This window comes from Punica granatum, chromosome 4, assembly GCF_007655135.1.
Source record: "Punica granatum isolate Tunisia-2019 chromosome 4, ASM765513v2, whole genome shotgun sequence".
Taxonomy (NCBI): Eukaryota; Viridiplantae; Streptophyta; class Magnoliopsida; order Myrtales; family Lythraceae; genus Punica; species Punica granatum.
The window spans coordinates 6,746,629-6,762,943 of NC_045130.1; the positions used below are offsets into that span (position 1 = coordinate 6,746,629).

At 39.9% G+C, this 16,315-nt stretch overlaps 2 protein-coding genes across 3 annotated transcripts; one reads left to right on the forward strand and one right to left on the reverse strand.

The window, feature by feature from the left end:
- Positions 1–1,595: 1,595 nt before the first annotated feature.
- LOC116206206 (eukaryotic translation initiation factor 5B-like) lies at positions 1,596–9,066 on the forward strand. Of its 2 annotated transcripts, none has more exons than XM_031539017.1 (14): positions 1,596–1,892; positions 1,980–3,096; positions 3,934–5,007; positions 5,117–5,685; positions 6,037–6,144; positions 6,232–6,332; positions 6,420–6,510; positions 6,598–6,708; positions 6,802–6,867; positions 7,274–7,333; positions 7,425–7,982; positions 8,095–8,214; positions 8,297–8,416; positions 8,531–9,066. In XM_031539017.1, exons 2-14 carry the CDS (start codon positions 2,055–2,057, stop codon positions 8,594–8,596), a joined length of 4,086 nt encoding a protein of 1,361 aa, XP_031394877.1. In that variant the 5' UTR covers positions 1,596–1,892; positions 1,980–2,054; the 3' UTR covers positions 8,597–9,066. The 2 variants fall into 2 exon arrangements, with proteins under 2 accessions (XP_031394877.1, XP_031394876.1); XM_031539016.1 differs by having other exon boundaries at positions 2,015–3,096.
- Positions 9,067–9,616: 550 nt separating this feature from the next.
- Positions 9,617–10,650, reverse strand: LOC116206207 (vacuolar iron transporter homolog 4-like). The gene has a single exon (XM_031539018.1). The coding sequence runs from the start codon at positions 10,526–10,528 to the stop codon at positions 9,860–9,862; it is 669 nt and encodes a 222-aa protein (XP_031394878.1). The 5' UTR covers positions 10,529–10,650; the 3' UTR covers positions 9,617–9,859.
- Positions 10,651–16,315: the final 5,665 nt, after the last annotated feature.

Here is a 16,315-nt window from a genome sequence, read left to right on the forward strand (position 1 = left end):
CATATAAAAGATTTTGACAAAATAATTAACTGAATTCGACGACATATAAAATAATATTTATAAGTAAAATAGAATAATCTTTAATGATTATAAAAAATAGATCGAACTAAATTCAAGGAAAAAATGAGGGGAAATATAGAAAGATATATTAATAAAGAGCAAGAAAAATTTTATCGTGTTAGAGCATGAAAGAAATAAATAAAAAATTTGGTAATATTAAATATTTGACGATAGTTACTTATATAAGAATTTTATATGTCAATTAAGATATTAATGGTTTTATTTGTTTAAATATTGAAGGATATCTATTAATTTTCAACAAAAATAGGATTTTCAAAGTAAATAAATCAATATATAAAAGTAGAATAAAGAAAAAAAATCAAATATCAAAGTAGAAAAAATTATTTTATTTACATCAATTTTTTTTTATAGAATACCAAATATATCATATATTTCCAAAACAGATAGGACATATATATACCTAAGGAAAAAAGAGAAACATGTATATATCTACCTATCTATTTAGACATCTATATCTTCTATATATTAGGCTAAAGTGAAGTTTCAAAATGAAATTTCTCGAGGAGAGTAAAGATTCACAAGTATTTTTGTTTTCCTTTTCAATTTCTATTTAAAAATGGGGATTATGTGATAGGATTTTAACAATTTAATATTTCAAATAAATAGCAGGCAATAGAATCTAATTTGACACTTATTTATTTATTTCTTTAAAATTATTTTTTGTATAATATTTTCAAATTGAGTTAATTGCCTCAAAAAATACAAAATTTTCACATTTTATCAATTTTATCACGAACTTTTTTTTCAACCTAAAAATGCACGAACTATCAATTTGATATCAATTTTAACATGCCTCAACTTTTTCGTTAATTTAAACGAAAATTTATAGCCACATCCTCCGATTGAGGTAGCCGAGATCGCCGGCTAACTTATAAGGGCGACGATGGGCCCCGATTAGGCCCACATTGTCCGAATTTGAAAAAGAAAGAGAAAGTAAAATCGAGAAAATAATTAAGGAGGTAGGTGGTGGAAGTCTTATTGACGGTTACTATCCCTCTAATTAGGATCACCGGAGACTTAAAAAAAAAATTCCCCTGGACTATTGAACTGTAGATATTGAACCACAGGAGAGTTCTGCTAGTTTTCATATCAAAATGAAGTCATTTTAAATACATAAATTTAATATATAAAGAAAATGTAAATATACGTCAACTATATATATCCATAAATATATCTATATATTGTTTATTATAGGAAAATGATATATTTTTAAAAATTTTCATAATGCATCAAATGGCTACACATATATATCTGCCAATATAAAAATTATACTATATATTTTATTATATCTAGTACAATGTACGATTCTATATTTATTTTTTCACGTATCAATATATAGATTTCATTATATATCAAATATATTTCACCATTTAATATTTACATTTCCATGCGTAACTAAAGCAACGACTGGCTCGAGCCGATAAGGGATGCCGTGGCTCTCCAGGTTTAATTAATTAATTAACCTTATTTTATATATATATTTTTTTGTCACACGCGAAAAACCCTAAAATCTCCATCTCTCTCTGTCTCTCTCTCTCTCTCTCTCTCTCTCTCTCTCTGTGTCCGTGTCTCTGCGTTTCGGTGATAGCGGTGGCGAGATCCTGCGAGAGAGAAGAAGTAACCTTCGGAATAAGAATCACTTCTCTCATTGCCAAACCTCTGTCGTCTTCAGAATCTGATCGGACCCAAGCGCTAATCCACCGTCCGTCCCTCATCGCCATCACAGTATTCTCTCTCTCCGTGTCTGTGTGTGGGCGAGAGAGTGCGGGCAATCGTGCTGGTTTGAGCAGTTTGTATCGGAAAGATAATTGGTTAGTCTATCGAGCTGAATCGAGCTGCGCTGATTAACTTTCTTTGTTATCGTGATCATTTTCGCGACTCAGTTTGATATGATCTAGATTTTGGTTGGCGTTTCTGGATTGCTGATGTGCAGGGACTGTATCTGTCGAATTAACCCGGGTAATCCAGCGTAAATGGGTCGCAAGAAGCCCACAGCCCGGGACGATGACAACCCAGCTCCGGCTGCGAAATCCAAGAAGAAGGCGGTTGTGATAGACGACGATGAGTACTCGGTCGGGACGGAATTATCCGAAGAACGGGAAGTTCCGGAGGAGCCGGTGGTGATTACTGGGAAAAATAAAGGCAAGAAGGGAACCTCAAAGGCTCAGCAGCCCAAAGAGGAGGAAGAAGATGTCGAGATGGCGGTCGAAGAGGACGATGCTCCCCCGCCTGCTGTATTCACAGGGAAAAAGAAGGGGATGTCGAAAAAGGGGGGAGGTGGTAATGCATTTGCAGGTTTTGGATTGCTTGGAGACGAGGGAGAGGATGAGGAGGATGAGGAGGATGAAGAGGAGGCATCGGTGTTGACTGCTGAGAGAGGAGATAGCGAGGAAGAGGAGGCCCCGGCTATTAGTTTTTCTGGAAAGAAGAAGAAGTCCTCAAAGAAAGGAAGTAAGGGTGAGAAAACTTCGTTTACGGCCTCAGGTTTTGGTGCTTTAGATGACGACGATGAGGTGGATGAAGGGGCTGTGGTTGATAGTGATCACGAAAGCAAACCGATTGATGATAATGGCGACGAGCCTGTAATTGCTTTTACAGGGAAGAAAAAGCCCTCGAAGGGCGGAAAGAAAGGTGGGGCTGGTGGTTTTAGTGCTCTGGGTCAGGAGGAGGAGGAGAAGGAGGCGGATGAGGACGAGGAAGTAGATGCAGTAACATTTTCAGGGAAGAAGAAGAAGTCTTCTAAGACCTCCAAGAAGAGCGATGGGCACTCATTTACCGCATCGGGTTTTGGTGCTTTGGGTGAAGAAGATGAGGAGGAGAAGGAGAAGGAAGATGAGGACGAGGAAATCAGCAACATTACCTTTACAGGGAAGAAGAAGAAGAAGTCTTCAAAGGCCTCAAAAAAGAGCGGTGGCAATTCATTTAGTGCTGCTGACTTCGCTGATGAAGGGAGTGTCGAGGATTACTCTGCACTAGAGGCCCCTAGCGCCATTCATGAGACTGTTAAGGATGAAGGTTGTTTATTGTGTTTTTCTTATTTACGGTTAAAGATGTTAGCAATTCTTGGTAGCGAGTTGTTATCTTGTGTACTATGCCAATCGTGCCATGTCTTGTTCAATTTTTTCCTCAGAGATTATGTGGGTGCAATATCATCTTTGTCTTATCAGTAAATTTTAGCTTGGAGATATCTGTTGCGAAGTTTCTGACAATAGTTCCTTGTAAGAAACAATTTGGATAGAATTCTTTATTCCCTTCGAGCAGTGTGCATGCATGTTATAGCATCTTATATACATGCATCTTTAGATACTTTACTAGATATTCTACAATAAACTGGTGGATATTACGTAAAATGTTGCTGTAAGTGAGCACGTCCATAGATAATCTGCTACTTTCCCTTTATTGAACTTTAAGAATTTGAAGATATTCAGTGAGACACTTCATTGTGCATGTTTCTTCTTGGACATCTCTTGACAGGGTCTTTCTTAAGTAGATGGCTGGGGATCTAAGTGTGCTGTTTTGTCAAGTGGTTTTTTTCTCAAAGTAACAGAACAGATAGTACATAGCTCGCCTTTTGGCCAAGGGCAAGTTAGAATTTAACTAACTGATCGCCGGGCTGGACTAAATCCTTTTCCTTGCAAAGTACTGCAACCTTTGGATATAGATAGGCTGGTTTCTGTTCCAAATAATCAAAAGTCTGTGATTTGTTGATATTTCTCTAGTGATCTTTTCCTTGGTGGTGGAGATTCAGTGTGTTGAAATATAAAAATAGAAGCTACTTGTGGTACAGCCTGCTTTTTTTGAAAAATGGAGAGAGAATAAATATCTGAATTCTTCTGCGTGCATTGTTTATAGGTAAGAAGAAGGAAGACGTGGTAGAGACTGCAAAGAACAAGAAGAAGAAAAAGAAGAGTGGGAGGACTGCTCAGGAAGAAGACGACTTAGATAAAATTCTTGCAGAGCTTGGTGGAGGTCCTTCTGTTTCAAAGCCAGTTGAGCCACTTCCCAAGGAGGAGAAAGTTGATCTTCAGCCTGAGCCAGTTACCCAAGCAGAACCAGCGGCTGAGAAAGTAGGTGAAGAAGAACATTTGGAATCTGCTGCTGCAAAGAAGAAGAAAAAGAAGAAAGAAAAGGAAAAGGAGAAGAAGGCGGCTGCTGCAGCAGCTGTTGACGAAAAGCCTGAGGAACCAAAAGCAACTGCAGAACCTAAGAAGAATGAAGCAAAGGGTAAGGCTGCTGACAAGAAGGTTTCTAGGCAGGTCAGAGAGATGCAGGAGGCTCTTGCAAGGCGGAAAGAAGCTGAAGAGAGGAAGAAGAGAGAAGAAGAGGAGAAGCAAAGGAAGGAAGAAGAGGAGCGTAGAAGGCAAGAAGAACTTGAGAGGCAAGCTGAGGAGGCTAGGCGTCGGAAAAAGGAAAAGGAGAAGGAGAAGCTGCTAAAGAAGAAACAGGAAGGCAAGCTCTTAACTGCTAAACAGAAGGAAGAAGCTCGCCGGCTAGCTGCTATGAGGGAGCAGATACTAGCCAATGCAAATTTGCCATCTGCTGGTGATACTGGCAGTGCGCAAGCAAAAAGGCCCATTTACCAGACCAAGAAATCCAAACAAGCTCGCCAGCAGGCTAACGGTGCTGCCCCTGTTAAGGAGGTTGAGAGCGATGAACCTAGGGATATCCAGCAAGAAACTGTTAGTGAAGCTGATTCAATGGAGCCAGAAAAAATTGAGGAAGTGGAACTGGTAAACGCAGAAGAAAAGTCGGAAGTTGGTGATGCTGAAGAAGAGAATGGGATGGCGGAAGATGAGGACGAGGATGAGTGGGATGCAAAGAGTTGGGATGATGTCAATATTTCGGTCAAAAGCTCATTCGCTGAAGAGGAGGCAGACTCTGAGCCTGAAAAGGTGGCCAAAAAGGAGAGAAAGGGTGCAGTTGCAGGTGAGAATTGTCGATATGTCGCTAAAGAGCAGTGATGGTTCCTTATTATTTATTTATTTTTAATTCTTCACCTTATTGGTGCTAATTCTGTTTGTTTTGCATTTCATAGTTCCTCCTGCTGCTACAAAGTTGAGCAGTGCTCCCAAGAAAGTCGTTCCTTCTGAACATGTGAAATCTGAGGAGGTTAAGAAAACCCAGCCTGAGGCTGAAGTTGGAGAGCGGAATAAGACAAAAGGGACTGCCCCAGCAAAAGCTGGCCCTGGTCCCTCTCCAACTCCTAAACCTAGCGGAGAGAAGCTTCGTTCTCCAATTTGCTGTATTATGGGGCACGTTGACACTGGGAAGACCAAACTTTTGGACTGCATTCGGGGCACAAATGTACAGGAAGGTGAAGCTGGGGGTATTACACAACAAATAGGTGCCACATACTTCCCTGCTGAGAACATAAGGGAGAGGACCAAGGAACTTAAAGCTGATGCAACACTCAAGGTCCCCGGACTGCTTGTTATTGACACACCTGGGCACGAATCATTCACGAACTTACGTTCACGAGGTTCAGGTTTATGTGACATTGCTATTCTGGTGGTTGACATCATGCATGGCTTGGAGCCACAGACCATAGAGTCGTTGAATCTATTAAAAATGAGGAACACAGAGTTCATAGTCGCGTTGAATAAGGTCAGTTTTAATGTATTGTACTGCCTGTTGCTACATTTAGTGTGTGATAGGTCCCGGCCCTGGGCGCTTTGATTGATTTCCTTGTAAAGTTCAGACAGCAAGAGATTGACTGTTGCACTTTAGAAGATGAGCGTTTAGTGTTTCTTTGAAATGGTAAAGGCAATAATTCATTAACTGAAAGGGGTGCCAAGGAAATGTCTGCACAAGAACAAGTTCGGAATAGCGAACCAAGATGTACTAAAGAAGTGCGTCTTGGACTAAAGGAGAAAAATGCAATTTCTTGTGAAAATGTTTTTAATTACTGTTCCTCTGCTGATTTGGCTTGTGCAATATTTTTCCTCTGTTATGCAGGTTGACAGGCTTTATGGGTGGAAAACATGCAATAATGCACCTATTGTTAAGGCTATGAAGCAACAAACGAAAGACGTGCAAAACGAGTTTAATATGAGACTCATACAGGTTTCTAACTGTTCACTCATATCAGTTGTCACTGTACTCCTGTTTAGTAATTTTCCATTTTTTAATTGAAATTCTTTCTGTTTGTAGATTATAACTCAATTTAAGGAGCAGGGTCTAAATACCGAGCTATATTACAAAAACAAAGAAATGGGAGAAACGTTTAGTATTGTGCCTACAAGTGCAATCAGGTACATTTTTCTTCTCCGGAACTTTGTTCTGTAGCACCTGTGAAATTCTAACCACAAATAAATATCCAATTATTTTCTTGGTCTCAGTGGGGAAGGCATACCGGACTTGTTACTTTTACTGGTACAATGGTCTCAGAAGACCATGGTTGAAAAACTAACATATATTGACGAAATTCAGGTACATTTTGTTCCTTCCCCCTTCCCCAATGAAGTTGTTCAAGAATTCATGGATCTAAGTACTGATTTTGTTTCTTATTTATGGCAGTGCACAGTACTGGAGGTCAAGGTGGTTGAAGGCCATGGGACAACTATCGATGTCGTGTTAGTTAATGGGGTACTTCATGAAGGAGATCAGATCGTTGTCTGTGGTTTGCAGGTCTTGCATCTTAAAAGTCAAATTTTACCTTAAACACAGTTAGTTATTAATTTCCAATCTCTCACTTGCTGCTGTTTGCAACTTTGTATGCAGGGGCCTATTGTCACCACCATTCGAGCTCTATTGACGCCCCATCCTATGAAGGAACTCCGAGTGAAGGTGACATCCTCCTATTCCTTTTCATGCTTCCTCTCTCTTACCTTCTAGCTCTGTCGCAAGCTTACTACATTTTTGAAGGAAAACAAGAAAATTTGAGACTGGCAGTTTTACAGGATAAGTGAAGTATTCCCCTGCTTTCTATGTTAAGAAAGATTCTTGGACAGTTGATCTCCCTCCATGCCTAATTAACATTGGCCATAACTAGCTAGCAAGTGTTATTATTTAATTATTGTACAACTGATTAAGGGCGTGGAGCTTTTGGCCCAAAAAAGAAAAATATTAAGTGCATTGATGTTACTAGATAGAACTTTGCTTTACATAATTTTTTCTTCTTGTTTCTCAATATTGTTAAACCTATAGCAGTTATTTCCATGCTTTGGTGATTCCATGGCTTGTCCAATCTCAGGGAACATATTTGCACCACAAAGAAATTAAGGCCGCTCAGGGTATAAAGATCTCTGCACAGGTTTGGTTACATTGACTCTGTAGCTTTTGACTTTTGCAATTTATCCCTAATTACCTTTGCATGTACTAATTCCCCGTACTTTTTATTCCAGGGACTGGAGCATGCCATTGCTGGCACTGGTCTATACGTGGTGGGTCCTGATGATGATATTGAGGACGTCAAGGAAGCTGCAATGGAAGATATGAAGTCCGTAATGAGCCGAATTGACAAGACCGGTGAGGGAGTTTGTGTACAGGCATCTACACTCGGCTCATTAGAGGCATTGCTAGAGTTCTTGAAGTCCCCAGCAGTAAGCATTCCAGTTAGCGGTATAAGCATCGGGCCTGTGCACAAAAAGGATGTGATGAGAGCCTCTGTGATGCTTGAGAAGAAAAAGGAATTTGCCACCATCTTAGCCTTTGACGTGAAAGTGACCCCTGAAGCTCGGGAGCTTTCAGAAGAATTGGGCGTTAAGATCTTCATGGCGGATATTATCTATCATCTATTTGATCAGTTCAAGGCTTATATAGACAACATCAAGGAAGAAAAGAAGAAGGAAGCAGCAGATGAGGCAGTCTTCCCTTGTGTGCTCAAGATTATACCCAACTGTGTTTTCAACAAGAAGGACCCAATAGTGTTGGGTGTTGATGTCCTCGAAGGGATCGCTAAGGTAGTTACTTGTTTATCATTGTATCTTGCGTGGTTAAGAGGATTGGTTTCACTTGATAATTTCGTTGGGGCTTTGCCAGATAAAAATTTCTCATTACCTGCTTTTGTGACAGGTGGGGACTCCGATATGTATTCCTCAGAGGGAGTTTATTGATATTGGCCGTATTGCATCAATTGAGAATAATAAAAAACCAGTTGATACTGCCAAGAAAGGCCAAAAGGTGGCAATTAAGGTAATTCGGTGTTCCTCCATTGCTTTCCATAAGACTTTTCTGGTCTTTTTGAAGCAAATTAAATATCTGATTCTCTTATCAGATTGTTGGTAGCAACCCTGAAGAGCAGCAGAAGATGTATGGGAGGCACTTTGACTTGGAGGATGAGCTAGTGAGTCATATCTCGAGGAGGTCGATCGATATTCTCAAAACGAATTACCGGGTGAGTTTCCTGATTTATGATAGCCTGCCATGGCTTTTCATTACTTGTAAAAATGTTGTCGGTGCTGAACATCTCGGATCAGTGATGCTTATGAAATGACATGTACATTTGCAGGATGATCTTTCCATTGAGGAGTGGAAACTCGTCGTGAAGTTGAAGAGCCTATTCAAAATACAGTAAGATGGTTACGTCCCCATGCTTAAATTTCCTGATCCGGATCCTCCCAGACTCTCCAGGGGTTGCTGCTTGGGTGAAGGATTCTTCTAGCAGCCGCCGGGATCAACGATGAGAAGGAAGAACTAGGATCTCCTCAGCAGTAAATTGCCCGATTTCGTGAGGAAGACCTGACCCATAGGTCGGGGGTTCTTTGACGATGTTTTTGCTCTATCAAATATGTAATATGAGGTTGAGATACGAGGTTCGTGTGTCGATGCCGAACTTTTCGGATGAAGAGAGATGGAAATAAATTTGGTATTTCTGTCGGCAGACGCTAAAAATTATTTCTGGCACGTCAAGTTCTGTACTTAAATTTCCTTTTTCTCTGAGTTGAGGCTTCAATGGTTTCATCAATTTTGAGATTTTGTTTTTGTTGGATCAAATTAAAGGCCGTCTTTACTGTTGGTCGGAACATTATACACAATTTCTAGATACTCTTCAATGTCAGAGCCGCTGGTAATACATTTGTGCTCTGTCTCTCCAATTCTTAATGGACACCTAAAGAGCTTGTGGCCATTGAAGCAACTGAGTCTCAAGCCCGCTTGGTACAAACTTGGGAAACGCCAGTGGACTGTTTCCAACGGCGCATGGCGATGCCGATATGGCTAGCTCAAGAGGATCCATTTCCCACTTGGGAAGGTCTTTCCCTTGGGCGGTAACGGGGTGTTCCGACCGTCATACTCAAAACTACGAATCCATCTCCCGGCCAAGTCGGAGGCAAGCCATTCAATCTCGATCTACAGGATTCGCGTGGATCAATCCCGAAGACTTGGCTCAAGAAAATTTAAATGGTCTCATATTCAGAGATGGAAAGTCTGTTAGGTCCATAATGTAAACAATGGGCCCATTGAGCCTCAAGAAATCCCGTAGGTAGTCCAATATTGTTCTTTAATATAATAATTCACAAGCACATTATCAAGGAAAAGAAATAAAATGGTAATTCTACCTATTTAATAATAATAATCCTCATAAAATTACCACCACCCCACCTTACTAGTACTCGTATCCTAATGGACGTTATACCGTCTCTTAGTACACTAGACGAAAGCAAAAGGGATGAGATACATAATTTCGTACATTTAAACAGAAAAAGATTTACGTAAAACTTAATTAACCTTCCATGTGATATATTTAATCGACATTGTAAACTTGGATCAGGGTAACCGAATCTCAATTTTTGAAGCTTGACGTCTTAGATCACATCCAATTAATTCGTTCAGTTTCGGTTTAGAGTGCGCGGGAGCCGATCAATTTAGTCAGCCCGAATGTGACCGCCATTGCAAGCCAACCGCCTAGCAAGACCCTAAGGCAAGACCGGACGGTGGGTGCCTTCCCTAGCACTGCCCCTAACCAGCCGAACACCACTAGAGCGACAGTCACACACGCGATCACCACTCCGAGCCTGACCTTGTACTCCTTTATGAATGATGCCCCTAGGAGGGGCACCATTGCACCGATCGAGAACGCTAGGGCAGAGGCAGAAGCTGCCTGCAACGGGTTCGGCAGCTTCTCCTCCTCCCCGTCTTCTGTCCCAGCCACCTGGGCTCGGTCTAGCTCCCCGTTTCGGCTGTTGTTCCTCTTCATTTGGGCCAGCTCTATGTCCAGCTGAGAGTACACCGAAACGAACTCTCCTATGGCCATGCTGCAGGCTCCTGCCACGAGGCCCGCGAAGCCCGTCAATATCATGGCCTTGATATCAGTCTTGATGGCTCCAACGCCCATCATAAGGGAAGCAGTGGATACCAGTCCGTCATTGGCGCCAAGAACAGCTGCTCGGAGCCATTGGGACCGCTTCGAGTAGTCGAAGTCGTCCTCCTTTATTTTTTCGATGTCTAGGGTATGATTGGTGCCCAATATCGTGGATCCATTGAGAGTAGGAGTTTGGTTAGAAGCCATTGGGAAGGAAAGATATGGATTCAAATGAGCAATGAATTAGTGAGTATGTACGTCCTCAAGTGAAGGAAAGAATAGGAGAAGGAAATATTTAGATAGAGAAGTGTGTGTGGAGGGCACACGCCCCGACGAAGGGGTATTTATGGAGGGAGAATGATAGTGCATTGGTGGAGGGAGTGGCCTACTCACAACCCTGACATAATTATATGAGTCCTTATGTTGCCTAAATTTTTTTGATATATAACTTGAAATTCAATAGAGTCCAATTAATTCAATTTCAGTAAAATAGACTCATTAAAAGGTGAAACTCTAACAATTAAGAATTTTCTCCTTTTACAGGATTCGAACTTGAATCCTCATGAGAATAATGTCGAACCACTTGAACCAACCCTTATTTATATAACCTTTTTTTTTATATTATATCATATTATATATATATATATATATATACATATACACAAGAAAGAGGGTGAGTTGTCTATGCCCTCACTTATTAATTGAGATAATCAAAATTCAATTTTTGTTATGGATATATGACCCGTATTTTTTCATTAGTTATTAGAATTTCTATTTTATTTTGTTAGACCCATTAGCCTGAATCATATAATTGAAATTATTATATATACACTTAACATACTCAATTGATATAACGTGTAAGTGAAGGAAAATTTTAGAAATATTCTCACATGATAAAAATTGAAATTACTTGTATTAAAGTGAATATGAATTAGTGCTTAGTCATGTGTTTCCACTGAGTCAACAAAGTAATCGACTGATAAAGTTCTTATAATGCCATGAAGCTTTGCCTAATTTATATACTCTAACCCTTTTCTTACACATAGTATTCGTTGATGTAAGAATATTACAAGCTAAAATTTCGATTGTTCCAGTCATCTGCGGTGGATTCCACCATTGAACTACTCGATCACACGATTGAGAAACCATATGCACATCGTGACCAAGTTATCACAACAATTGTAGCTAAACTAACCAATATCTTTGCATGGGATATATCGATGCCTTTAAACATTTTTGCAGATGCAGTGATGATCATCATCTGTTGATCTTCTTCTTAATGTTAATTAATGTGTGTGCGATTCGCAAATTAATAATGAGATTGTGATTTCACTTCTGGGAGAACAAGTGAGCGGGAAATGAGTTAATTAGTGTTTTGTCTTCGTGATATGTTTATGCTTTTTTGGATAGTTATCCTGAAAAAGAAACCCTACACCAGTAGATAAAACCCTAATTAGGGCTTGTTGGGGTGCGACTACTTAAGATACTCATGATTTCAATATATATGATGAGATTTTATAGTCCTACCGTATTGTGGTAAACAAGAATTGCGAAACACACGGTCGCAACATCATCCTGATCCGAATTAATTACAAATCGAGACATCTTCAAGAGCAAAATAGTTGAATATGTACGATAGGGTTTGATCGGTGCAAGCTCATATACCGAATCCAGAGAAGGGTTTCAATATTGATAGGTGAATCCACATATAGAACTCCATACATATTAACGCGGAAATATTCAAGAAACCAAGCCCGGCCGAGCATCACCTGAATGTAGGCAAGCGGTTTATAACCGACCAGCTCTCAAACCGTATACGTAATTAATTTGTGGACACGATATATTTATCGATTCAAGTCAGCTTGTATAAGCTCTCGGAACGACAAACAACAACTGACAACGGGATTAATCAACTATTGTTGCCTCATGGAATGTAAGGGACCATAGTAATGAACACCTTCTCAAAAGGAGATGCATTGTATATATATCATCCTCGTAGTCCATATTAGTTAATGTCGATCATCGATCGTTTTTCTTTCTTTTAGCCACTAAGATCGATCATCGATCGTTCGAGGGATATCTATGGGGGTGGTCCACATCATCATGTAATTAGGACAAGTGAGGGGAGTCCCATTGGAAATTGCCCCCATTATTATCCTTTTTTTCCCCCTTTCTCCTTTTTCTGCATATAAAATAATTCCATATATGGATTTCTGATGAGGAGGGCACTCGATGGAACAGATTAGAGCAGCCATCGTCATTATCAATGGCGACAACCATGGTGGCAAAAGCATTGATTTTAAATAAACGTTAGTAAATTCGAGAGGAGTGTGCTTCCCACACGAAATTGCGTGTCTGATCATTTGCATTTCTTCAATTAATGATCAGTGCTTAATCTCCAAGATTCTTTAGATTTCTCCACTCGACTAGGTATCATTTTTATATGTGATACAATCGGCCTTTTCCTCTTTAAAATACCTCGCGAATTAATTAACCACGAAAATGTGGCTCAATAGCAAATTAAGCTTTAGTGATAGGACTTTACTTGCAGCGTAGCGAAATCCTTGAAAAATATTTTGTGATTAGAATCAAGCCGACTTCCGGACGATATATATTTTTAAAACAATAGAGTAAGAATATCTAGTTTTTCACCGAAAAATATAACTCATAAGTTAGTGAAACTTGAAAGATACCATTGATTTATGCTCTATTCCTTATCCTTTTTTTTAACAGTATGGGGGCCACTGATCGGCTTATTGCTTCTTGATTCATTTGCCCGATCACCTTGAGAGTCAACAAGGAAACAGCATACGCCACGATCGGAATCCCATTTGCGTATCGTATAGGCCCATAATATGAGTATGCTTTTTCGTTGGCCGACGGTCTCATGAGTTACTTCAGACTCAGCAAAGTGCTCGAGGAAGAGAAAGGATGAGATGGGCCAAAGGGCAGTAAGCTTTGAGGATGTGTCGTGGACGTACGCTATCCTTCACAGTGAAGGTGGGACTCACTTCAAAGCAGCGCGCGACACCAGCCGTATTCATAAGAGGAAAGACCACTACATCGAAAACATGGTTAAATTTAGGTAGCTTTGGTTGCATCGACGATCCTTGGTCGGGCTCGAAGCTTGATGACTACAATTTGTCTTAATAAAAGGAAGAACAGCACAGTGAAAAACGAATCATGTGCCAATGATTTTCCTATTTGCTTCCCAAACGAAGGACAGTGAAATACTGAGTGAGTCATGGCCATCGACCGCCTTGGATAGAATGCCAAGTGCAAAAAATAAAATGCACATTGATGAGGTGCCCTTTTCTATTTACTTTATGTTGTACGGGGAGACATTTTCATTTGGTGCTGATGTGTACGTTTTAAATCTTGAAGGGCCCCTAAGTTTTAGCTCACGTTTGGTTCGCTGAAATGAAATTGATACAGAATAGAATAGACATGGATTAGTCTAAACATGGAAGGGAATATAAATTCTGATGAAATTTTATTTGTTTGGTTGGAGGAAATAATAAAACTGATAATTATAATTTTGAAGTTTGGTTGGCTGGAATGAGAAATAAAAAGAACATAAATATGATGAAAAGACAGAAATGCCCTTCATGTCAATGTCAGATCAGAGCTACAACTCTCGTGGCCACTTCTCCTGGCTGATGAAGTCCTGTTTCCCCGACCCCAACGACAAGCATCTCCCCGGCCCCCCATGTCCCCCTCCACCGCCACCGCCACCGCCACCGCCACCGCCACCGCCACGGCCACGTCGTGCTCAGCTCATCGATTGCCTCTACCAGCTGCTTCGACTCACATCCCGACGATCTCCTCCTCGAGTGCCTCTCCCGGGTGCCCCCACCCACCCTCCCTGCCTTCCGTCTCCCTCGTTTGTCGCCGCTGGTCCCGGCTCGTCGAGCCCCTGCCTTCTCCGGCCACCGCCGAATCCGCGGACTCCTCCGCCCCACCACCTTCGCGCTTGCGTCCTCCGCCGACTCCTCCTACATCCTCGCCGCTTCCCTTGGCTTCTTCGACTCTAATCTGCGTGGAGGGTTTCCCTATTCCTCGCAAGTGACTCCGTCTTGCTGGCGAACCTCTACGGCTTGCCGCTTCTTCGATCTGGAAGCTTCAGTCTTCGATCTAGGATTCCTGAAGCAGAGTGGCATCATTTTGTAATATGTGATTAAAATGGAGGGTATTTTTGCCATTTCACACATATTCCGAATGAGATGCAAAATGGAGAATAGCCATGACTGATCTCCATGAGATGAATGCCAATGCCTGTTCTATTCATGATGGGAGGTCCGATCCGAAATGGCAATTCCGGATCGGTGGGTTCCCAAACGCCGGAATATGTATTCCGCACGGAATACATGAGGAAGGGAATATTAAATTCCCTGAACCAAACATGCCCATATGTCCTTTTTTTTCCTTTTAAATTTGCTTACACAACGCGTCAAAGTTGCTTTCTATGGGTGGATTAATGGTTAACCTCCAATGTGGGCAATGGGCATTAGGGATGCATTCATGTGATTGTTCTTATCCTCTCGGAAAATATATATAAATTATTCCATTCTTTTCTTCTTCTTTTTTGGCCACGGTAAAATTATTTTCTTAACTTTATACATAAAAATTGCTAAAGAATAATGCCTTTTCATCTGGAAAATAGTTGTTTTTATTAACTTCGAATAACTTATAAAATAATCTCTTTCTCTTTTTTTTTTCTCTGCAAAAATAATCACTTAAAATAATTCCAACTCGATAACTTGGGATTGTCCGAAATGACCAATGATGTTACACGTTGATTAAAGTTCACGTTGTTTTGTAATTCAAAATAGGAAAATGATTTGGACCACACACAGTACCAAGATTTATTTTGGTGAGAACATTGACCAAGTTGAAATTGTTAATTGCTCCCTAATCATCAGATATTAAGAGATTTTTTTTTTGAGGGCGTTGTGAAAATACAAATATATATATATATATATATATATATATATATATATTCTAACTCACAAGGATCGTGCAATCAAGACAATTTGAACGCAATTAACAAATACCACGCCATAATATCGGCATATGAGATTTGTAACTTTCCACGTGACATAACGAAAACTTTTCTTCTTCTTATACTCTATGTCAAATCAAGCTGCCTTGTAGTGGTGAATAGGATAATAATCTCCAGAGGTTATTAAAGACAAGTGAATGTGTCCGAAGAAATTAACTCCAACAAAATTGCTAAAATATAATGCCGATTGCATCTTAAAATTTGTCTTTTTGATCAACTAAAATAACACTGACATAACTACCCAAAAAATAAAAAAATACCACTGACATAAAAAAAATAATTTAGATAGAAAAATCGATTTTATTCCCACTTGACACTTTGGGATTGACAGGTAATTAAGATTAGTGGTGTTACAATACATACTACTCAAAGTTCGGGGGCTTTTGTAGTTAAAAATTCTTTTCGTGCCCGCAGTCATTTTTCTTCTCAAAAAGTACGTGACCAAGATTTTATTTTCCTAATTTTGGTGAAAGTATATATTCTCGGTGTAAACTTTGGTATCCGAAAATTCAATTGAGACCCGATGAATATAGTCGAATTGGATCGGCCCACTAAGGGATAAAGTTCTCATACCGTAGATTTTATTCGTTCACGAGGCTTGAAATCGATACTTTGCTTAAAGGAAATAGACGTCGAATCGCTTAAACTAACTCACTTAGGTTGAAATTATATATTTTGACCAATTTGAAAGTGTTACTCAGTAATAAGAAAGTGTGAGAAAGTCTCGAGTGATTCCACGTTAGCATAAACAAATGCGGCCAGTAAAATCAATATGTTTATTACGATTAGCAAATACATCATGCCACATTATACCTCCTTTACTTATAAAAGTGTAATCACATTGTCATTCTCATAGGAGATAACGATATATGATTACTTAAGAATTTGTAGTTTATGGGAGTTCGATTTAGAAAAAGGCAACTTTCACCGAA

What these genes read in the sequence shown, in the direction of transcription:
- LOC116206206 (XM_031539017.1), top strand. Translation starts at nt 2,055, where the DNA reads ATGGGTCGCAAGAAGCCCACAGCCCGGGACGATGACAACCCAGCTCCG. An exon ending in GAGAAAGGGTGCAGTTGCAG is followed by an intron (nt 5,008 to 5,116) that starts GTGAGAATTGTC and finishes TGCATTTCATAG; the next exon opens with TTCCTCCTGCTGCTACAAAG. An exon ending in CATATATTGACGAAATTCAG is followed by an intron (nt 6,511 to 6,597) that starts GTACATTTTGTT and finishes TATTTATGGCAG; the next exon opens with TGCACAGTACTGGAGGTCAA.
- LOC116206207 (XM_031539018.1), bottom strand. Translation starts at nt 10,528, where the DNA reads ATGGCTTCTAACCAAACTCCTACTCTCAATGGATCCACGATATTGGGC.